Genomic DNA, 23,769 nt, shown 5'->3' with positions numbered 1-23,769 from the left:
TTTATAGCGCAAAAAAAACAAAAACCGCAGAGGTGATCAAATACCACCAAAAGAAAGCTCTATTTGTGGGGAAAAAAGGACGCCAATTTTGTTTGGGAGCCACGTCGCACGACCGCGCAATTGTCAGTTAAAGCGACGCAGTGCCTAAATCGCAAAAAACTGACCGGGTCCTTTAGCTGCCTAAAGGTCCGGGTCTTAAGTGGTTAAATGGCGAAACATGCAAGTATAAAGCAGTGATTGAATGGGACCCGCACAGAAACATTTAATAATAAATTCTATATTTCACAGATGTAAAATTGTATGACCCGGTGGAAATGTGCCCTCAGCACTGGATCTCTAAAACTGCATATTGAACCCAATGGTCCTCCTGGCAGTACCTACCTGTAGCCATGAAGCGATGGGTGGCCAGGAGGAGCTGGGGAGAAATCTTCACCTTCATCTCACTGTCAGTAAGCTTGAACAGGGAGAAGTCTTGTTGTTTCCTCTCTCGGTGGGGATTTCGTTCCTTTTTCCTATTATCTGCCAACAGAAAGAAAATGTTTTAAATAAAAAAAAAAAAAAAAAATCATATAACAAATCAGAGCCATTGTTATTAACCACTTCCGGACCGCCGCACACCGATATACGTCGGCACTTTGAAAAGAGGGATATCTCTGTTATGGCAGCAGCTAGCTACCATAACCCAGGTATCCATCTCTTCAGCCAGCAGTCCGGTTTACGATAATGGTGGTCTCTGCGGTGGATTCACTGCGAGATCACTGTTATTGGCGGCAGGAGAGGGCCGCCCGCCGCTCTTCTGTGCCCTCCGCCGCCAGGGCGATCCACCCTATAGGCTCACTATGCAAGCCGCTTAGGGCCCCGCAAAGCTGCGGAGGGCCCCCCAAATTACTAGAGGCCCCGCCTGGTGAGAAGTCATTTTTTGGCCCCTCACCCCGCTTCTCACAACTCGCTGGCTGCATGGGAGAAGAGGTAAGAATTCAGCACCCCCTGCTTCTCACTGTAATTTAAGATGTAATTTCCGACAGCAGAACACCCCCCCCCCCCCCCCACTTCTCCTACTTTAATGTAACATGTAATTTTGCTTAGGGAGGTCAGGATCGGCACTGTCTGCCGCTTACCAGAGCCGTCTGTAGTGGCGGAGGCGAACGTATCCTATCCGTGGGCTGGGTATGGAGACGAGTAAAGGCAAGATGGCCCCCAACCTGTCTCCATACCATAGCAGGGCGGAGGAGACTTCAAAAAAAGTCACTCAGGACTAGTGGTCATTTAATATTTAGACTAAAATGCAATAAAAAAATAATAATTACATTTATTTTGTCATTTGAAAAAAATGACAAAAAAAATGGCCCTTTAAGAGCTATGGGCGGCCATAGCTCTTAAAGGGACATTTTATTTGTGTCATTTTTTTCAAATGACAAAATAAATTTTTTTTTTTTTATATATTGTATTTTAGTCTAAATATTAAAAGTGCCTTTTTTTTTGTCATTTTTTTTTTCAAATGACAAAATGTTTTATTTGTTTATTATTGCATTTAAGTCTAAATATGAGATGCAAGGTCTTTTTGACCCCAAGATCTCATATTTAAGAGGACCTGTCATGATTTTCTCTATTACAAGGGATGTTTACATTCCTTGTAATAGGAATAAAAGTGACCCCAATTTTTTTTTTAAAACAGTGTAAAAATAAATAAATAAAATAAATAAGATTTTTTTTTTTTTTAACCACTTTAACCACAAGACCCGGACCTTTAGGCAGGTAAAGGACCTGGCCAGTTTTTGCGATTCGGCACTGCGTCGCTTTAACTGACAATTGCGCGGTCGTGCGACGTGGCTCCCAAACAAAATTGAAGTTGTTTTTTTCCCACAAATAGAGCTTTCTTTTGGTGGTATTTGATCACCTCTGCGGTTTTTATTTTTTGCGCTATAAACAAAAATAGAGCGACAATTTTGAAAAAAAATGCAACATTTTTTACTTTTTGCTATAATAAATATCCCCCAAAAATATATAAAACATTTTTTTCCTCAGTTTAGGCCGATACGTGTTCTTCTACCTTTTTTTGGTCAAAAAAAAGAAAATTGCAATAAGCGTTTATCAATTGGTTTGTGCAAAATTTATAGCGTTTACAAAATAGGAGATAGTTTTATTGCAATTTTTTTCATTCTTTTTTTTTTTACTTCTAATGGCGGCGATCAGCATTTTTTTTCATGACTGCGACATTATGGCGGACACATCGGCCAATTTTGACACATTTTTGGGACCAGTGTCATTTTCACAGCAAAAAATGCATTCTTTACTGTGAAAATGACAATTGCAGTTTGGGAGTTAACCACAAGGGGGCGCTGAATGGGTTAAGTGTGACCTCATTTGTGTTTCTAACTGTAGGGGGTGGGGCTGGACGTGTGACGTCATTGATCGTGTTTCCCTATATTAGGGAACACACGATCAATGACAGCGCCACAGTGAAGAACGGGGAAGCTGTGTTTACACACAGCTCTCCCCGTTCTTCAGCTCCGGGGACCGGTAGCGGGACTCCAGCGGCGATCGGGTCCCACGGCCGCACCCGCGACCCACGGCTGGGCACTTAAAGAGGACGTACCTGTACGTGCTTGTGCCCAGCCGTGGCCATTCTGCCGATGTATATCTGCAGGAGGCGGTCCTTAAGTGGTTAAAGTGCCCTGTGTGAGTAACACCAGCATTTGAAAACGGTGTTCAAACGACACATGTGAGGTATCGCCGCGATCGTTTGAGCGAGAGAAATAATTCTACCCCTAGTCGTCTGTAACTCAAAACATGCAACCTGTACAATTTTTTAAATGTCGCCTATGCAGATTTTAAAGGGTGTAGGTTTGTCGCCATTGCAAGAGCGGGCACAATTTTGAAGCGTCACATGTTGGGTATCAACTCTCTCGGCGTAACATTATCTTTCACAATATAAAAAAAAAAATTGGGCTAACTTTATTGTTGTCTTATTTTTTTTTTTTTTTTAAAGTGTATTTTTTCCCCAAAAAAGTGTGCTTGTAAGACCGCTACGCAAATACAGTGTGACAAAAGGTATTGCAATGACTGCCATTTTATTCTCTGGGGTGTTTTTTGATATAATGTTTGGGGGTTCTAAGTAATTTTCTAGCAAAAAAAATGTTTTTAACAACACATCTGAAAAAGGCTTGGCCCTTAAGTGGTTAATAGAAAACAGAACCCAATGGACTTGTCTGGAAGGGAACATTCTGGACACCTAAGAAGCACAGTCTATATATAGAATAGACCATATCGAATGCTCGCTGAAGCCTTCAGTGATCCGGGTATTTCCCTTCTAACAACCTTTGTACATATGATCAGCAGAAAGGAGGTAAAATAATAATATAATATAACTAATATGAACGTAGGTGAAAAGGATAGCAGAGAGAGAGGACGGGATAAGAATTGGATCTCAGGATAGTAATAAAGCAGACCTGTCTGGAGTCCACATCACTATCTCATGACCAGTAGTGTCAGAGACGTGGACAACCCGAAACCACCTTGACACCAGAATTCTGTAAATGGCTGTTGTGGTTTCCATGGTCAAGAAAAAAAAAAAAAAAAAAGGTTTTCTCCATTTTGGTCCACTCTCTAGGTTGTCCACATTGCCCAATCTCATAACCACTAGTCCCAGGAGTGGCAGATATGTGGACAACCCAAAACCACCTTGACACCAGAATTATGTAAATAGGTGTTGTGGTTTCCATGGACAAGAATAAAACGCTTTTCGCCATTTTGGACCACTCTCTGGGTTGTCCACATTGCCCAATTTCATGACCACTAGTCCTGGGAACGTCAGGAGATGTGGACAACCCTGAAACCACCTTGACACTGGAATGGTGTAAATGGGTGTCATGATTTCCATCACCAGGAGGAGAGGAGAAGGTTTTCTCCGTTCTGCTCCACTCTCTGGGTTGTCCACGTTGCCCAATCTCATAACGGCTAGTCCCTGGAATGGCAGAGACGTGGACAACACAGAAACCACCGTGACACCAGAATCATGTAAATGGGTGTTGTGGTTTCCATCACCAGGAGGAGAGGAGAAGGTTTTTTCGGTTCTGCTCCACTGTCTGGGTTGTCCACACTCCCACAATTACTACCATCCATGGTCACTGTCCTATGTACTGTATATTGGGGGCAGAGATCAGGAATTATGGGGCCCCTTACACAGCTTCAGGCATTGGCCCCCTGGAGCAGAGATAAATAAATAAAACCTGCTAATGGGCATTGATCAAGCTGCATTGATGGGCAATTTTGAGCCTGCAGATGGGCATTGATGGGCACTGACCCTTATTTTGCGTCAAAGTTTTTTATTTAAAATTTTCTTTTTTTCCCAACTGAAACTTCCCTCTTAAAATGAAGGTGCCTGTTATACGCCTGTGCGTCTTATATGCCGATAAATACGCTACATACTGTACAGATCGGTCTCATCCAGGATTTCAGATTTGATGATCTCTTCTATGATGTCCTCCAGGGTTACAATCCCCATCACTTCATAGAATGGGTCTCCTTCCCCTTCATTGTTGACCCGCTGAACTATCGCCAAATGGGATTTGCCTGGAAAAATACAAAACAAAATCGAGAGGATAAATGTAATAACACCAAATGATGGCAAAAACAAGCCATTTCCAAAGTTCTGCTAAATTTGCCTTCTAGAAGCGCCGCGCCGCGTACACACGATCATTTTTCGGCTTGTTTTTCCAACTTCATCATTAAAACGACGTTGCCCACACACGGTCGTACATGCGGCGGTTCCCGTGGCTTCAGGAGCGATCCGGGACGAGGGTGCGGCTATTCGTTTATAGCCGCCCCCTCGCGATCGCTCCCTGGAGCTGAAGAACGGGGAGAGCCGTGTGTAAACACGGCTTCCCTGTGCTTCACTGTGGCGGCGCATCGATCGAGTGATCCCTTTTATAGGGAGACTCGATCGATGACGTCAGACCTACAGCCACACCCCCCTACAGTTGTAAACACACACTAGGTGAACCCTAACTCCTTCAGCGCCCCCTGTGGTTAACTCCCAAACTGCAACTGTCATTTTCACAATAAACAATGCAATTTAAATGCATTTTTTGCTGTGAAAATGACAATGGTCCCAAAAATGTGTCAAAATTGTCCGAAGTGTCCGCCATAATGTCGCAGTCACGAAAAAAATCGCTGATCGCCGCCATTAGTAGTAAAAAAACAAAAAAAAAAACTATCCCCTATTTTGTAAACGCTATAAATTTTGCGCAAACCAATCGATTTTTCTCCACCAAAAATAGGTAGAAGAATACGTATCGGCCTAAACTGAGGAAAAAAAAATTGATATATATTTTTGGGGGCTATTTATTATAGCAAAAAGTAAAAAATATTGCATTTTTTTCAAAATTGTCGCTCTATTTTTGTTTATAGCGCAAAAAATGAAAAAAAGAAAAAAGAAAGCTCTGTTTGTGGGAAAAAAAGGACGCCAATTTTGTTTGGGAGCCACGTCGCACGACCGCGCAATTGTCTGTTAAAGCGACGCAGTGCCGAATTGTAAAAACCCCTTGGGTCATTTAGCAGCATATTGGTCCGGTCCTTAAGTGGTTAAAAAACATAGTTTTTTACAAGCCGAGAAATGATCGTGTGTACGCGGCATTATGCTTATTTCTGGTTTAATTTTTTTTATATACTGTTAGAATAAAAAAAACATGAGAAAAAAAGTCTGATGAAGGCCAAACACGGCCGTGTGTACGGTAGGGTGACCACATTTCCAAACTGCCATTCAGGGACACCCTCCTTCCAAAAAATCAGCTTGTGCTATAACGAATAACAGCACAGTGATTGGACACAAGAGGCAGGATTTATGATTTCTCCAATCACAAGCAGGGGGCGGGGATTGTGCTCCTCCAGGCATTCCCGGCCAGGAAAAGTACGGTTAGTGAGTAAAGCGGTGATGTGGTGGCCTTTTTTGGGGGCATCAGCTTGGCCCAGGGGGGGGGGGGGGGGTTTGTGTCAGTTTCATTCCGGGACACTGTATGTCCTGGAATGAAGGTGCCCGGGATAGACCTGCAAAATGCGGGACTGTCCCGGGCAATCCGGGACACGTGGTCACTCTAGTGCACGAGGCATTAGAAGTGACCTGGTTGTTACTTTATGTTTGCCCTGTAGGAGTAGATTTGGCCTACTCCAGTACCCTTCTACTCCAAGATGGTCTGTAGTGAGCTGACTTTGATTACTGATGGATGGGGAGCCATGGGGTGTAGCTGGTTGAATTCGGATACATATGGATGGGAAGCCAAGGTCTGTAGTGGGCTTACTTTGGATACATATGGATGGGAAGCCAAGGTCTGTAGTGGGCTTACTTTGGATACATATGGATGGGAAGCCAAGGTCTGTAGTGGGCTTACTTTGGATACATATGGATGGGAAGCCAAGGTCTGTAGTGGGCTTACTTTGGATACATATGGATGGGAAGCCAAGGTCTGTAGTGGGCTTACTTTGGATACATATGGATGGGAAGCCAAGGTCTGTAGTGGGCTTACTTTGGATACATATGGACGGGAAGCCAAGGTCTGTAGTGGGCTTACTTTGGATACACATGGATGGGAAGCCAAGGTCTGTAGTGGGCTTACTTTGGATACACATGGTCAGGGAGCCAAGGTATGTAGTGGGCTTACTTTGGATACACATGGTCAGGGAGCCAAGGTATGTAGTGGGCTTACTTTGGATACACATGGTCAGGGAGCCAAGGTCTGTAGTGGGCTTACTTTGGATACACGTGGTCAGGGAGCCAAGGTCTGTAGTGGGCTTACTTTGGATACACGTGGTCAGGGAGCCAAGGTCTGTAGTGGGCTTACTTTGGATACATATGGACGGGAAGCCAAGGTCTGTAGTGGGCTTACTTTGGATACACATGGTCAGGGAGCCAAGGTCTGTAGTGAGCTGACTTGTCATACAAATGAACGCAGAGCCATGGACTGTATTGGGCTGACTTTGGATACATATGAATAGGAAGGCATGGTCTGTAGTGGGCTGATTTTGCATACATGCAGATGGGGAGTCAAGGTCTGTAGTGAGCCTACTTTGGGATGGACAGGAAGCCATGGTCTGTAGCAGGGCTTTTTTTTAGGGGGAACTCAGTTCCACCACCTCTGGCTCAGGCCTTTGGTGCCTGCTCACCACAATCACTTGTAAACACAGAAGTCTGGTTTTCGTGTTTACAAGTGACAGCTCTGCACTCTGTGTGTACCCCCCTGAACTCTGCACCCTTTAAGACCCTCCTACTGTTTGTGAAATCTGATCGGGGTCGTGATTGGGTTCCTGCACCTATTTTCTGAGAAAAAAAAGCTCTGGTCTCTAGTGACTTTGGATACAGATGGACAGGGAGCCATGGTCTGTAGTGGGCTGACTTTGGATAGAGATAGTCAGGAATCAATGGTCGGTAATGGGCTGACATTGAATACATATGTACAGGGTGCCATGGTCTGTACTGGCTTTGAATAAAGATGGGCAAGGATCCATGGTCTGTAGTGAGCTTACTTTAGATATATGTGATCAAGGAGCCATGATCTGTAGTGGGTTGACATTTGATTTAGGACGAACAGGGAGCCATGATCTTTACTGTGTTTAGATACAGATGGACAGGGATCCATGGTCTGTGGTGGGCTGACTTTGGGTATCTGTGGAAAGGGATCCATGGTCTGTAGTGGGCTGACGTTGGATACATGTGGAAAGGGAGCCAAGGTCTGTAGTGGGCTGATTTTCGATACCTGTAGAAAGGGAGCAATGGTATGTAGTGGACTGACTTTAAATACATGGGGAAAGGGATTCGTGGTCTGTAGTAGGCTGAATTTGGGTATCTGTGGAAAGGGATCCAGGGTCTGTAGTGGGTTGACTTTGGGTATCTGTGGAAAGGGAGTCATGGTCTGTAGTGGGCTGACTTTGGGTATCTGTGGAAAGGGAGTCATGGTCTGTAGTGGGCTGATTTTGGATACCTGTAGAAAGGGAGCCATAGTCTATAGTAGGCTGACTTTGGGTATCTGTGGAAAGGGATCCAGGGTCTGTAGTGGGTTGACTTTGGGTATCTGTGGAAAAATATACATGGTCTGTAGTGGGCATCTGTGGAAAGGGAGCAATGGTATGTAGTGGGCTGATTTTTGGATACATGTAGAAAAGAGATCCATGGTCTGTAGTAGGCTGGTTTTGGATATCTGTTGAAAGGCATTTATGGTCTGTAGTGGGTTGACTTTGGATACATGTGAAAAGGGATCCATGGTCTGTAGTGGGCCGATTTTGGACACATGGAAAGGAATCGATGGTCTGTCGTGGGTTGACTTTGGATACATGTGGAAATGGAGCCATGGTCTGTAGTGGGCTGATTTTGGACACATGGAAAGGGATTCATGGTCTGTAGTGGGTTGACTTTGGGTATCTGTGGAAAGGGATCCATGGTTTGTAGTGGGTTGATTTTGGATACATGTGGAAATGGAGCCATGGTCTGTAGTGGGCTGACTTTGGGTATCTGTGGAAAGGGATCCATGGTTTGTAGTGGGTTGATTTTGGACACATGTGGAAAGGGATCCATGGTCTGTAGTGGGCTTGGACACGTGGAAAGGGATCCATGGTCTGTAGTGGGCCGATTTTGGACACGTGGAAAGGGATCCATGGTCTGTAGTGGGTTGACTTTGGGTATCTGTGGAAATGGATTCATGGTCTGTAGTAGGCTGACTTTGGATACAGATGGACAGGGGGCCATGCTCTGTAGTGGGCTGCCTAGTAGGGAGGAATTACTTTGGTTAGATCTGCCTCCCCGTACTTTCTCTTGGAGAAGCCAATGGGAAAATACAGCATTCCAGAATAGGTGGATAGCCAACAATTATCATCATTTAGCAAACATCAGACATTAAACACTGTACTGATTTTAGAGCTGCAAGTTGAAGACTTCAGCTCTTTGAGACAGTCTTGGTCATTGACCTGCTTTTTAGAACAGTTTTAGGCTGATATAATGATGAACAACATGGACTGCAGGTGACTGACCAATGACCTGGATCACTGATGACTGATCAATGAGAAGGACTGCAGGTGATTGATCACTGATATGGAGCACAGGTGACTGATCAATATTATTATCTGCTGATGACCGATCAATAACCTGACAGAAAATTCTTGGCCAGTGACCTGAATGGCAGACAACTGATCAAATGACATAGATGGCAGATAACTGATCAATGGCATGGATGGTAGATGATTCAATAATGACATGGACTGCAGACAATTGATCAGGGACATGGATGGCATATGATCGATTGGTGACATGGCAGCAGATGACTGATCAGCGATATGGATGGCAGATGACTGATCAATGACATGAACCACAAATGATTAATAAGGTGATATGGATGGCAGATGATAGAGAGAGAGAAACAGGTATCAGGTTATAGGTGGGTGCAGTGGCACGTAATTGTGAAGTGGAAGGAAAATGGTTTTCAACATTTTTTAACAAATAAATATTTTAAAAAGTGTTGGGGTTGGGGCATTTGTATTCAGCCCCCTTTACTCTGATACCCCTAACTAAAATCTTGTGGAACCAATTGCCTTCAGAAGTCACCTAATTAGTAAATAGAGTCTGTGTGTAATTTAAACAAAGTATAAATACAGCTGTTCTGTGAAGCCCTCAGGAGGTTTGTTAGAGAACCTTAGTGAGCAAACAGCATCACAAAGGCCAAGGAACACACCAGACAGGTCAGGGATAAAGTTGTGGAGAAGTATAAAGCAGAGTTAGGTTATAAAAGAAAATATCCCAAGCTTTGAACATCTCACGGAGCTTCTGTTCAATCCATCATCCGAAAGTGGAAAGAGTATGGCACGACCGCAAACCTACCAAGACATGGCCGTCCACCTAAACTGACAGGCCGGCCAAGGAGACAACCCGAGGATCAGGTCCAGGGAGACAAGCCGGGGGGGGATCGGGTCCAGGGAGAGAAGCCGGGGGGGGGGGGGGGGGGGGGAAATCGGGTCCAGGGAGAGAAGCCGGGGGGGGGGGGGATCGGGTCCAGGGAGAGAAGCCGGGGGGGAAATCGGGTCCAGGGAGAGAAGCCGGGGGGGAAATCGGGTCCAGGGAGAGAAGCCGGGGGGGGGAAAATCGGGTCCAGGGAGAGAAGCCGGGGGGGGAAAATCGGGTCCAGGGAGAGAAGCCGGGGGGGGAAATCGGGTCCAGGGAGAGAAGCCGGGGGGGGGGGGAAATCGGGTCCAGGGAGAGAAGCCGGGGGGGGGGGGGAAATCGGGTCCAGGGAGAGAAGCCGGGGGGAATCGGGTCCAGGGAGAGAAGCCGGGGGGAATCGGTCCAGGGAGAGAAGCCGGGGGGAATCGGGTCCAGGGAGAGAAGCCGGGGGGGGAAATCGGGTCCAGGGAGAGAAGCCGGGGGGGGGAATCGGGTCCAGGGAGAGAAGCCGGGGGGGGGGGGGAAATCGGGTCCAGGGAGAGAAGCCGGGGGGGGGGGGGGAAATCGGGTCCAGGGAGAGAAGCCGGGGGGAATCGGGTCCAGGGAGAGAAGCCGGGGGGAATCGGGTCCAGGAGAGAAGCCGGGGGGAATCGGGTCCCGGGAGAGAAGCCGGGGGGAATCGGGTCCAGGGAGAGAAGCCGGGGGGAATCGGGTCCAGGGAGAGAAGCCGGGGGGAATCGGGGTCCAGGGAGAGAAGCCGGGGGGAATCGGGTCCAGGGAGAGAAGCCGGGGGGAATCGGGTCCAGGGAGAGAAGCCGGGGGGAATCGGGTCCAGGGAGAGAAGCCGGGGGGAATCGGGTCCAGGGAGAGAAGCCGGGGGGAATCGGGTCCAGGGAGAGAAGCCGGGGGGAATCGGGTCCAGGGAGAGAAGCCGGGGGGAATCGGGTCCAGGGTGAGAAGCCGGGGGGATCGGGTCCAGGGTGAGAAGCCGGGGGGGATCGGGTCCAGGGTGAGAAGCCGGGGGATCGGGTCCAGGGTGAGAAGCCGGGGGGATCGGGTCCAGGGAGACAAGCCGGGGGGATCGGGTCCAGGGAGACAAGCCGGGGGGGGGGGATCAGGTCCAGGGAGAGAAGCCGGGGGGGGAAATCGGGTCCAGGGAGAGAAGCCGGGGGGGGAAATCGGGTCCAGGGAGAGAAGCCGGGGGGGGAAATCGGGTCCAGGGAGAGAAGCCGGGGGGGGAATCGGGTCCAGGGAGAGAAGCCGGGGGGGGAATCGGGTCCAGGGAGAGAAGCCGGGGGGGGGGGGGAAATCGGGTCCAGGGAGAGAAGCCGGGGGGAAATCGGGTCCAGGGAGAGAAGCCGGGGGGAATCGGGTCCAGGGAGAGAAGCCGGGGGGAATCGGGTCCAGGGAGAGAAGCCGGGGGGAATCGGGTCCAGGGAGAGAAGCCGGGGGGAATCGGGTCCAGGGAGAGAAGCCGGGGGGAATCGGGTCCAGGGAGAGAAGCCGGGGGGAATCGGGTCCAGGGAGAGAAGCCGGGGGGAATCGGGTCCAGGGAGAGAAGCCGGGGGGAATCGGGTCCAGGGAGAGAAGCCGGGGGGAATCGGGTCCAGGGAGAGAAGCCGGGGGGAATCGGGTCCAGGGAGAGAAGCCGGGGGGAATCGGGTCCAGGGTGAGAAGCCGGGGGGATCGGGTCCAGGGTGAGAAGCCGGGGGGATCGGGTCCAGGGAGACAAGCCGGGGGATCGGGTCCAGGGAGACAAGCCGGGGGATCGGGTCCAGGGAGACAAGCCGGGGGATCGGGTCCAGGGAGACAAGCCGGGGGGGGGGGATCAGGTCCAGGGTGAGAAGTTGATACTGAATGAAGCACAGAATGTGGGATGATGATGAATTGTGCGGGGTTAGGGATAGGAATGTTGATGCGGCCGCCATACTCTTCCACTGGTCCCACTCTTCTTGAACCTCCTTGGCACGATGTTGACGATAATGCATAGGGAGGAGAGAAGGATGAGGATGATGATGGTGAATGATGAATAGGGTAGTGAAGGATGGGGGAAGTTGGATCACTCCTCTGACGGTCTGACCCTTCTTAAACTCCTCCAGCAGGGCGTCCAGATGGGTGTTGATGATGATAATGATGATGAATAGGATACAGAGGATGGGGATGATGGTGATGGTAAATGATAGATAAAAAGGTATATAGTGAAGGATGGGGATGATGATGAATAGTGTCCCAGATTCAGGTAGAGGCGCGCACTGATACGGCGGCGCAGCGTATCGTTTTTACGCTACGCCTCCGTAAATTACTGGAGCTACGCTGCATTCACGAAGCATTTGCTCCGTAATTTGCGGCGGCGTTTCGTAAAAGGGGCCGGCGTAAGCGCGCGTAATTTAAATGATCCCGTAGGAGGCGTGGATCATTTAAATTAGGCGCGTTCCCGCGCCGAACGTACTGCGCATGCTCCGTCGGGGAAAATTTCCCGACGTGCATTGCAGTAAATGACGTCGCAAGGATGTCATTGGCTTCGACGTGAACGTAAATGGCTTCCAGCGCCATTCACGAACGAGTTACGCAAAATTTGAAAATCGCGACGCGGGAACGACGTCCATACTTACCATTGGCTGCGCCTCCTAATAGCAGGAGCAACCTTACGGCGAAAACGACCTTCGCAAACGACATATAAAACGAGCGCCGGCCGCGCGTACGTTTGCAAATCTGCGTAAGTATGCAATTTGCATACTCTACGCTGACAACTACGGGTGCGCCACCTAGCGGCCAGCGTCAGAATGCACCCTAAGATACGACGGCATAAGAGACTTATGCCAGTTGTATCTTAGGCTACAGTCGGCGTATCTAGCTTTCTGAATACAGAAAGTAGATACGCCGGCGCTACTTAGCAATTACGCTGCGTATCTATGGATACGCCGGCGTAATTGCTCTCTGAATCTACCCCAGTGTATATAGTGAAGGATGGGGATGATCATGGTAAATGATGACTAGGGTGTATATAGTAAGGGATGGGGGTGACGATGATGAGGATAAATGATGAAGGATGGGGATGATGGTAAATGATTAACCATTTCCCGCCCGGCCTATGGCCGATTTACGTCCGGGAAGTGGTTCTGAAATCCTGACAGGACGTCCATGGAGGGGGCGAGCATCGCGGCGATGCGGGGTGTCAGTCTGACACCCTGCATCTCCGATCTCGGTAATGAGCCTCCGGTGGAGACTCTTTACCACGTGATCAGCCGCGTCCAATCACGGCTGATCACGATGGAAACAGGAAGAGCCGTTGATGGCTCTTCCTCACTCGCGTCTGACAGACGCGAGTATAAGAGAGTCGATCGACGGCTCTCCTGACAGGGGGGTTCGCGCTGATTGTTTATCAGCGCAGCCCCCCCTCGGATCGCCACACTGGACCACCAGGGAAGCCCACCCTGGACCACCAGGGTGGACCAAAAAAAAAAAAAAAAAAAGCATTGAAAAAAAATAAATAAAAAAGTCTTAAAAAATAAAAAAAAAAAGCTTTTAAAAAAAAGATGCCAATCAGTGCCCACAAATGGGCACTGACTGGTAACATGGTAGATCAGTGCTGCCCCACAATGTCCATCAGTGCCACCCCAAGTGTCCATCAGTGCCACCCCACAGTGTCCATCAGTGCCACCCCACAGTGCCTATCCATGCCCAGTGCCCACCTATCAGTGCCCATCTGTGCCACCCATAAGTATCCATCAGTGCCACCCATAAGTGCCCATCTGTGCCGCCTATGTGTGCCCATCAGTGCCACCTCATCTGTGCCCGTCAGTACTACCTCATCGATGTCCATCAGTGCCATCTCATCGGTGCCCATCAGTGCCCGTAATTGAAAGAGAAAACTTACTTATTTACAAAAAAATTTACATAAAAAAATAAAAACGTAATTTTTTTAAAAAATTTTCAGTCTTTTTTTAGTTGTTGCGCAAAAAAAAAAAAAAAAAAATCGCAGAGGTGATCAAATACCACCAAAAGAAAGCTCTATTTGTGGGGAAAAAAGGACGCCAATTTTGTTTGGGAGCCACGTCGCACGACCGCGCAATTGCCATTCAAAGTGCGACAGTGCTAAAAGCTGAAAATTGGCTTGGGCGGGAAGGTGCGTAAGTGCCTGGTATGGAAGAGGTTAAGGATGGGGATGAAGTTGATGATGGTAAATGATGAATGATGGCGATGATGATGATGATGAAGGATGATGAAGGATGGGGATGACGGAGAAGATGAGAAATGATGGTGATGATAATAAATGATGAAGGATGGGAATGACGGTGATGATGATAAATGATGAATGATGGGGGGTGACTTGATGATAAATGATGAAGGATGGGGATGACGATGATGATTAATAATGGTGATAATAATAAATGATGAAGGATGGGGATGACGGTGATGATAAATGATGGGGATGACGGTAAATGATGAAGGATGGGGATGACGTTGATGATGATAAATGATGAATGATGGCTATGATGATAAATGAAGGATGGGGATGATGTTGATGATGATAAATGATGAAGAAGGATGGGGATGACGGTAAATGATGAAGGATAGGGATGACGGTGATGATGATAATAAATGATGATGGATGGGGATGACGGTGATGATGATAATAAATGATGATGGATGGGGATGACGGTGATGATGATAAATGATGATGAAGGCTGGGGATGACGGTAAATGATGAAGGATAGGGATGACGGTGATGATGATAATAAATGATGAAGGATGGGGATGACGGTAAATGATGAAGGATGGGGATGACGGTGATGATGATAAATGATGGGGATGATAATAAATGATGAAGGATGGGGATGACGGTAAATGATGAAGGATAGGGATGACGGTGATGATGATAATAAATGATGAAGGATGGGGATGACGTTGATGATGATAAATGATGATGAAGGATGGGGATGACGGATCACTCCGGCGATCTCACCCTTCTTGAACTCCTCCAGCACGGCGTCCAGCCGGGTGTCGTTGAAGACGCAGTGCAGCGGGCGGTGGTAGAAGCGGGTGACGGTCTGGAGGGGGGTGCAGTCGTCGGGGTCCACGAAGGCCAGGTCCTTGACGAAGAGGATGTCCACGATGTTGGCGCGGTCGTCGCCCTCGTAGACAGGGATGCGGGTGTAGCCGCTGCGCAGGATGTCGGAGACGGTGGCGAAGTCGAGGACGGCGTCGGCGCGCAGCATGAAGCAGTCGCCCAGCGGGGTCAGCACGTCCTCCACGGCCTTGGTGCGAAGCTCCAGCGCCCCCTGGATGATGTTGAGCTCCTCCTTCAGCAGGTCGTTGTAGGGGTCGGCGGCGCGCAGCATCTCCACCAGCTTCTCTCGGGTGTAGAAGGTGCTGATCTCCTGGGGGAGCGCCCAGTCCAGGAGGCGGCTGAGCGGGAAGGAGAGCGGGGAGGTGACGGCCATTAAGAGGCGGCTCAGGCAGACGCTCCGGGAGGCGATGGCCAGGCCGTGCCGGGAACACACGGAGTAGGGGGCCACCTCCCCGCACAGGAAGACCCCCGCCGTAGACGCCAGGACGGCCAGCCAGGGCTCCGCCGGGAGGACCACCCGGTACAGCCAGCCGGCCAGGGAGGCGTTGGCCAGAGCGTTCCCCAGCAGTAGGGAGCAGAGCAGGAAGGATCCCCGCGCCCGGACCGACTGGACCCGCCCCGCCTGCGCCTTCTCCGCTGCCGAGCCGCTGTTCTGGAGGACGCGGAGCTCCACGGGGTCCAAGGAGAGCAGGCAGAGCCGGAGACCCCCGAATATCGCCGACACCCCCAGGAGGACCCCTGACACCACCACCCGGACCCCACCGGACAGCCCCTCCTCCACCTGCCGCACCTCCAGGGAGAACTCCCCGCCCCCGTGGTGCTCCCAGCGCCGCCCGTCATAGGCGCACACCGAGAAGACCCGCCCCCGCTCACCCTTCCGCAACTCCCCCACCCGCACCTCCACCACCGCGGAACCCACACCCGGGGCCCCCAGGGGCCCCGACACCTCCACGTCTGGGGATCCCCCCTCCAAACACCCCTGCCCACCCGACCAAGGCTCCTCCACGAACACCAACCGGGGCCCCTCCCCGCTACTGCCGTTCACCGGGAAAGGAGGCTGCTGGTAATACAACCGGAGAGTGAAGCGGGTCCCCTCCGCCGCCCGCAGGGTCCCCCCCTCCAGAGACACCCGCCCGTCCAACGTGTCCTCCGGGCGGAGCCCGAGCAACCAACCGGAGCAACACCGGGAGACCAGCAAGAGGAGGAAGGGGGAGGGGAAGCACCGACCGACCGCCATCCCAGGGCCCCGGACACTGACAGCGGGGAGGAGCTACGGAGAAGACGCGTCCCGGCCAATGACAGGTGGAAAAGCGACACAGGGGAGGAGCCCAGAACCGGCCAATGGGGAGTGGGGAGGAGGGAGAGCCCCCCTAGCCAGCCAATGAGAGCGACAGGTGGGAGGACCTACAGGGAGGGAGGTGCCCTGGGTCTGCCAATGAGCGCGGAAAGGCAAGCTATAGTGGGAGGTGCTTTGAGTCTGCAACTGACAGCTGGGATGAGCTACACAGGGAGAGTAGCCCAATGAGAGCGGGAGGACGAGCCACGGGGGGAGGAGCCTCGAGTCGGCTACTGACAGATGGGAGGAACTAAATGGAGACTAGCCCAAATGAGAGCGGGAGGACGAGCCACGAGGGGAGGAGCCTCGAGTCGGCTACTGACAGATGGGAGGAAGTATAGGGGGAGGCGCCCCTTAGCCCAGTCAATGAGAGCGGGAGGGCGAGTTACGTGGGGAGGAGCCCCGAGCCGGCACTGACAGATGGGAGGAGCTATATGGAGAGAGGGAGGACGAACTACGAGGGCGGGGCCACTGTTAGGAGGCGAACCAACTGTAGGCGGCGCCTCTGAGCGGTAGAGTCTTGGGCCGGATAGGAGGAGTCCCAGGAGTAGGAGGGGCTGCAATGGCAGGAGGAGGAGGAGTCTTGGGCGGGCTCTGAAGCTCTGATTACGCTGTGCGTAAGGTCACGTGTCTTGTGGACGCGCAGAAACCTGAGGAGAAAAGGCGGGAGAGGTAAATGTGACCCCCGGGTGTGTACTGGGGGTTGTTTATTAAAGTTTTTACCCGACCTTCACCTCTGTATACAAAGTGCCATTTATAACACCCACTCCCTCAGGGGTTATCTCCATGATACACTGACATCGGACGTGTGTACCCGCCCCTGAGGAGTCCCTGGAATCAACCTCCCTGACCCCGCCCACACTGAGACCATCTCCATCCCAAGAATGTTTATAACACCCCCTCCCCCACCCTCAGGGGTTATCTCCATGATACATCGACATGTGTACCCGCCCCTGAGGAGTCCCTGGAATCAACCTCCCTGGCCCCGCCCACACTGAGACCATCTCCACCCCAAGAATGTTTATAACGACCCCCTCCACCACCCTCAGGGGTTCTCTCCATGATACATCGACATGTGTACCTGCCCCTGAGGAGTCCCTGGAATCAACCTCTCTGGCCCCGCCCACACTGAGACCATCTCCACCCCAAGAATGTTTATAATGACCCCCTCCACCACCCTCAGGGGTTCTCTCCATGATACATCGACATGTGTACCTGCCCCTGAGGAGTCCCTGGAATCAACCTCCCTGGCCCTGCCCACACTGAGACCATCTCCACCCCAAGAATGTTTATAATGACCCCCTCCACCACCCTCAGGGGTTCTCTCCATGATACATCGACATGTGTACCCGCCCCTGAGGAGTCCCTGGAATCAACCTCCCTGGTCCCGCCCACACTGAGACCATCTCCATCCCAAGAATGTTTATAACGACCCCCACCACCACCCTCGGGGGTTCTTTCCATGATACATCGACATGTGTACCCACCCCTGAGGAGTCCCTGGAATCAACCTCCCTGGCCCCGCCCACACTGAGACCATCTTCACCCCAAGAATGTTTATAACGACCCCCTCCACCACCCTCAGGGGTTCCCTCCATGATACATCGACATGTGTACCCGCCCCTGAGGAGTCCCTGGAATCAACCTCCCTGGTCCGGTCCACACTGAGACCATCTCCACCCCAAGAATGTTTATAACGACGACCCCCTCCATCCTCAGGGGTTCTTTCCATGATACATCGACATGTGTACCCGCCCCTGAGGAGTCCCTGGAATCAACCTCCCTGGTCCCGCCCACACTGAGACCATCTCCACCCCAAGAATGTTTATAACGACCCCCACCACCACCCTCAGGGGTTCTTTCCATGATACATCGACATGTGTACCTGCCCCTGAGGAGTCCCTGGACTCAATCTCCCTGGTCCGGTCCACACTGAGACCATCTCCACCCCAAGAATGTTTATAACATTCTCTCCATGATACATCGACATGTGTACCCGCCCCTGAGGAGTCCCTGGAATCAACCTCCCTGGTCCCGCCCACACTGAGACCATCTCCACCCCAAGAATGTTTATAACATTCTCTCCATGATACATCGACATGTGTACCCGCCCCTGAGGAGTCCCTGGAATCAACCTCCCTGGTCCCGCCCACACTGAGACCATCTCCACCCCAAGAATGTTTATAACATTCTCTCCATGATACATCGACATGTGTACCCGCCCCTGAGGAGTCCCTAGAATCAACCTCCCGGGCCCCGCCCACACTGAGACCATCTCCACCCCAAGAATGTTTATAACACCCCCTCCCCCACCCTCAGGGGTTCTCTCCATCCATATCTGACAGCGGAAATCAGCATATAAATGAGGGAGCCGCGTGATCCACCCCCAGCAATCAGAGTCCTATAAATCCTGGAGAGTGTTGCCGCCCCTGAGGATTCTCTGGAATGGATCTTCCTGGCCCACACTCAGACCATCTCCATCGAGGGAACGTTCAGAACCGACCAGCTGATGATACAACGGTGTCTCTGGGACCAAAACTCTGTGTCCAGAACCAGCACTAACCTGTTCACCGACCTACCTCACCCGTTATGATGGGGGAGGGGAGGGTGCACACACACATACCCTCCAACTGTCACAACCATCCCAGAATTTTAACCAACACCCGGCATCCTGCAGGATCCGGAGCCCAATGCTGGAACAAGTTGGGTCACTCTGCTCCTTTCATTTATTATCCAGTGCTTGTGGGGTCCTCAACACTGTCATCCCCTGACACTATCCCCGACTCCATCATTGTCACAGCCTGAAAAACACATTCCCTAGACCCCCTCCTTCTGTCACATAGGCTCCTCCTCCTGCCACCCAGTCTCCTACTGCCTCTTAGGCTCCTCCTCCACTCTGATGGGTTTTATGACATAACAGGAAAAGAAGCCATGGGGACAGAAGGAGGAGCCTAGGAGGAGGAAAACAGAAGGAGGAGCCTAGGTGGAGGATAACAGCAGGAGGAGGAAAATATCAGAAGGGGGGGGGGTTTAGGAAGAGGATAACAGAGGAAGAAGGAGGAAAATAGGAGGAGAACAGGAGGAGAAGGAGCCTATGAGGAGGATAACAGGAGGAGGATGATAACAGGATGAGGAGCCAAGAAGGAGGATAACAGAAGAAGGAGCCTAGGAGGAGGATAATAGAAGGAGGGTGATAACAGGAGGAGGAGCCCAGAAGGAGGATAACAGCAGAACAGAAGGGCGGGGCTAGGAGGAGGATAACATGAGGAGAATGATAACAGGAGGAGGAGCATAGAAGGATGATAACAGAAGGAGCCTAGGAGGAGGATAACAGAAGAAGGATGATAACAGGAGGAGGAGCCTAGAAGGAGGATGCCTAGAAGGAGGATAACAGGAGGAGGAGCCTAGAAGCAGCCTAAGAGGAGGATAACAGAAGGAGAAGGAGCCTAGGAGGAGGATAACAGTAGGAGGAGCCTAGAAGGAGTATAGGAGGAGGATACGGAGCCTAGAAGGAGGATAACAGGAGAAGGAGCCTAGAAGCAGCCTAAGAGGAGGATAACAGAAGGAGAAGGAGCCTAGGAGGAGGAGCCTAGAAGGAGGAACCTATGAGTAGGATAACAGGAGGAGGATAACAGGTGGAGGAACCTATGAGTAGGAGAACAGGAGGACAACCGGAGAAGGAACCTATGAGGAGGATAACAGGAGGAGGAACCTATGAGTAGGATAACAGGAGGAGGAGCCTAGAACGAGGAACCTATGAGTAGAATAACAGGAGGATCCTAGGAGGATAACCGGAGGAGGAACCTATGAGTAGGAGAACAGGAGGATAACCGGAGGAGGAACCTATAAGTAGGATAACAGGAGGAGGAGCCTAGAAGGAGGAAACTATGAGTAGGATAACAGGAGGAGGAGCCTAGAAGGAGGAAACTATGAGTAGGATAACAGGAGGAGGAGCCTAGAAGGAGGAACCGATGAGTAGGATAACAGGAGGATCCTAGGTGGATAACAGGAGGAGGAGCTTAGAAGGAGGATAACAGGAGGAGAAGGAGCCTAGGAGGAGGAGCCTAGATGCAGCCTAAGAGGAGGATAACAGGAGAAGGAGCCTAGAAGGAGGAACCTATGAGGAGGATAACAGGTGGAGGAACCTATGAGTAGGAGAACAGGAGGATAACCGGAGAAGGAACCTATGAGGAGGATAACAGGAGGAGGAACCTATGAGTAGGATAACAGGAGGAGGAGCCTAGAACGAGGAACCTATGAGTAGGATAACAGGAGGATCCTAGGTGGATAACAGGAGGTGGAGCCTAGAAGGAGGATAACAGGAGGAGAAGAAGCCTAGGAGGAGGATAACAGGAGGAGAAGGAGCCTAGGAGGAGGAGCCTAGAAGCAGCCTAAGAGGAGGATAACAGGAGAAGGAGCCTAGAAGGAGGAACCTATGAGTAGGATAACAGGTGGAGGAACCTATGTGTAGAACAGGAGGATCCTAGGAGGATAACCGGAGAAGGAACCTATGAGGAGGATAACAGGAGGAGGAACCTATGAGTAGGATAACAGGAGAAGGAGCCTAGAAGGAGGATAACAGAAGGAGCCTAGGAGGAGGATAACAGAAGGAGGATAGGAGGAGGATAACAGAAGAAGGATGATAACAGGAGGAGGAGCCTAGAAGGAGGATGCCTAGAAGGAGGATAACAGGAGAAGGAGCCTAGAAGCAGCCTAAGGGGAGGATAACAGGAGGAGAAGGAGCCTAGGAGGAGGATAACAGGAGGAGAAGGAGCCTAGGAGGAGGAGCCTAGAAGCAGCCTAAGAGGAGGATAACAGAAGGAGAAGGAGCCTATGAGGAGGATAAGAGTAGGAGGAGCCTAGAAGGAGTATAGGAGGAGGATAACAGGAGAAGGAGCCTAGGAGGAGGAGCCTAGAAGGAGGAACCTATGAGTAGAATAACAGGAGGATCCTAGGAGGATAACCGGAGGAGGAACCTATGAGTAGGAGAACAGGAGGATAACCGGAGGAGGAACTTATAAGTAGGATAACAGGAGGAGCCTAGAAGGAGGAAACTTTGAGTAGGATAACAGGAGGAGGAGCCTAGAAGGAGGAACCGATGAGTAGGATAACAGGAGGATCCTAGGTGGATAACAGGAGGAGGAGCCTAGAAGGAGGATAACAGGAGGAGAAGGAGCCTAGGAGGAGGAGCCTAGATGCAGCCTAAGAGGAGGATAACAGGAGAAGGAGCCTAGGAGAAGGAGCCTAGAAGGAGGAACCTATGAGTAGGATAACAGGAGGAGGATAACAGGTGGAGGAACCTATGAGTAGGAGAACAGGAGGATCCTAGGAGGATAACCGGAGAAGGAACCTATGAGGAGGATAACAGCAGGAGGAACCTATGAGTAGGATAACAGGAGGAGGAGCCTAGAAGGAGGAACCTATGAGTAGGATAATAGGAGGATCCTAGGTGGATAACAGGAGGAGGAGCCTAGAAGGAGGATAACAGGAGGAGAAGGAGCCAAGGAGGAGGATAACAGGAGGAGAAGGAGCTTAGGAGGAGGAGCCTAGAAGCAGCCTAAGAGGAGGATAACAGGAGAAGGAGCCTAGAAGGAGGAACCTATGAGTAGGATAACAGGAGGAGGATAACAGGTGGAGGAACCTATGAGTAGGATAACAGGAGGATCCTAGGAGGATAAACGGAGAAGGAACCTATGAGGAGGATAACAGGAGGAGGAACCTATGAGTAGGATAACAGGAGGAGGAGCCTAGAAGGAGGAACCTATGAGTAGGATAACAGGAGGAGGAACCTATGAGTAGGATAACAGGAGGATCCTAGGTGGATAACAGGAGGAGGAACCTATGAGTAGGATAACAGGAGGAGGAACCTATGAGTAGGATAACAGGAGGATCCTAGGTGGATAACAGGAGGAGGAACCTATGAGTAGGATAACAGGAGGAGGAACCTATGAGTAGGATAACAGGAGGATCCTAGGTGGATAACAGGAGGAGGAACCTATGAGTAGGATAACAGGAGGAGGAACCTATGAGTAGGATAACAGGAGGAGGAACCTATGAGTAGGATAACAGGAGGAGGAACCTATGAGTAGGATAACAGGAGGAGGAACCTATGAGTAGGATAACAGGAGGAGGAGCCTATGAGTAGGATACCAGGAGGAGGAACCTATGAGTTATATAACAGGAGGAGGCGCCTAGAAGGAGGAACCTATGAGTAGGATAACAGGAGGATCCTGGGTGGATAACAGGAGGAGGAACCTATGAGTAATATAACAGGAGGAGGCGCCTAGCAGGAAGTACATCTCCCAGCATGGAGGATCTGCCGTCTAATTCAGGGACAGGGAATTATACCGGGAGGACATGGAGGGGGGAGGGGAACAATTAGAATGTATTTACACCTGGTAATGCCCCTACCTGTGATTAGATGTGAGAACCCCAGAGGAGGTTTCAGTGATGAGCTCTGAGTAGCAGTGGCGGCTGGTGCTCAGATTTTTTTTTGGGGCGAAAACAAACTAAAAAAAAACATCAATCGCAGCCACTGTGCCCATCAATCGCAGCCACTGTGCCCATCAATCGCAGCCACTGTGCCCATCAATCGCAGCCGCTGTGCCCATCAATCGCAGCCGCTGTGCCCATCAATTGCAGTCACTGTGCCCATCAATCGCAGCCACTGTGCCATCAAATACTGACACTGTGCTCATTAATATCTGCCACTGTGCCCATCAAATGCTGCTAGTGTGCATCCCCCCGCCCGGCACTTACCCTGTCTCAGTGGCTATACGTCGGCTCTCGCGCAGGCCACTCTCCCCCGACTCCCGCCGCCGGGCACACGCGATCGCTCTTTACAGAGCGGGGACTGGGAGCTGTGTGTGTAAACACACAGCTCCCGGTCCTGTCAGGGGGGGAAATGCTGATCTTCTGTTCATACAATGTATGAACAGCGATCAGTGTTTCCCCTAGTGAGGCCACCCCCCCCTACAGTTAGAACACACCCAGGGAACATACTTAACCCCTTCCCCTCCCCCTAGTGCTAACCCCTTCACTGCCAGTGGCATTTTTACAGTAATCCAATGCATTTTTATAGCACTGATCACTATAAAAATGCCAATGGTCCCAAAAATGTGTCAAAAGTGTCCGAAGTGTCCGCCATAATGTCGCAGTACCGAAAAAAAAATGCTGATCGCCGCCATTACTAGTAAAAAAAAAATATTAATAAAAATGCCATAAAAATACCCCCTATTTTGTAAACGCTATAACTTTTGCGCAAACCAATCAATAAACGTTTATTGCGATTTTTTTTTTACAAAAGATAGGTAGAAGAATACGTATCGGCCTAAACTGAGGGACATTTTTTTTTTAATATATTTTTGGGGGATATTTATTATGGAAAAAAGTAAATAATACACATTTTTTTCAAAATTGTCGCTCTATTTTTGTTTATAGCGC

At 50.5% G+C, this 23,769-nt stretch overlaps 1 protein-coding gene across 4 annotated transcripts in view; it reads right to left on the bottom strand.

Moving 5' to 3' along the window:
• The window catches only part of CNNM1 (cyclin and CBS domain divalent metal cation transport mediator 1), a 61,210-nt gene extending 44,907 nt beyond the window's left edge, over nucleotides 1-16,303 (bottom strand). For 3 of the 4 annotated variants that reach the window (XM_040361289.1, XM_040361288.1, XM_040361290.1), the window contains exons 1-3: nucleotides 14,886-16,302; nucleotides 4,429-4,572; nucleotides 382-519 (exon numbers count right to left, since the gene is read on the bottom strand). In XM_040361289.1, coding sequence (XP_040217223.1) covers nucleotides 382-519; nucleotides 4,429-4,572; nucleotides 14,886-16,227 — 1,624 coding nt within the window. In that variant the 5' untranslated portion in view covers nucleotides 16,228-16,302. Of the gene's footprint in view, nucleotides 1-381; nucleotides 520-4,428; nucleotides 4,573-14,885 lie in introns of all 4 variants that reach the window. The other variant, XM_040361287.1, reaches the window with a different exon arrangement.
• Nucleotides 16,304-23,769: the final 7,466 nt, after the last annotated feature.

This window comes from Rana temporaria, chromosome 8 (genome assembly GCF_905171775.1).
Source record: "Rana temporaria chromosome 8, aRanTem1.1, whole genome shotgun sequence".
NCBI lineage: Eukaryota > Metazoa > Chordata > Amphibia > Anura > Ranidae > Rana > Rana temporaria.
This window is presented reverse-complemented; position numbering and strand designations above follow the sequence as displayed.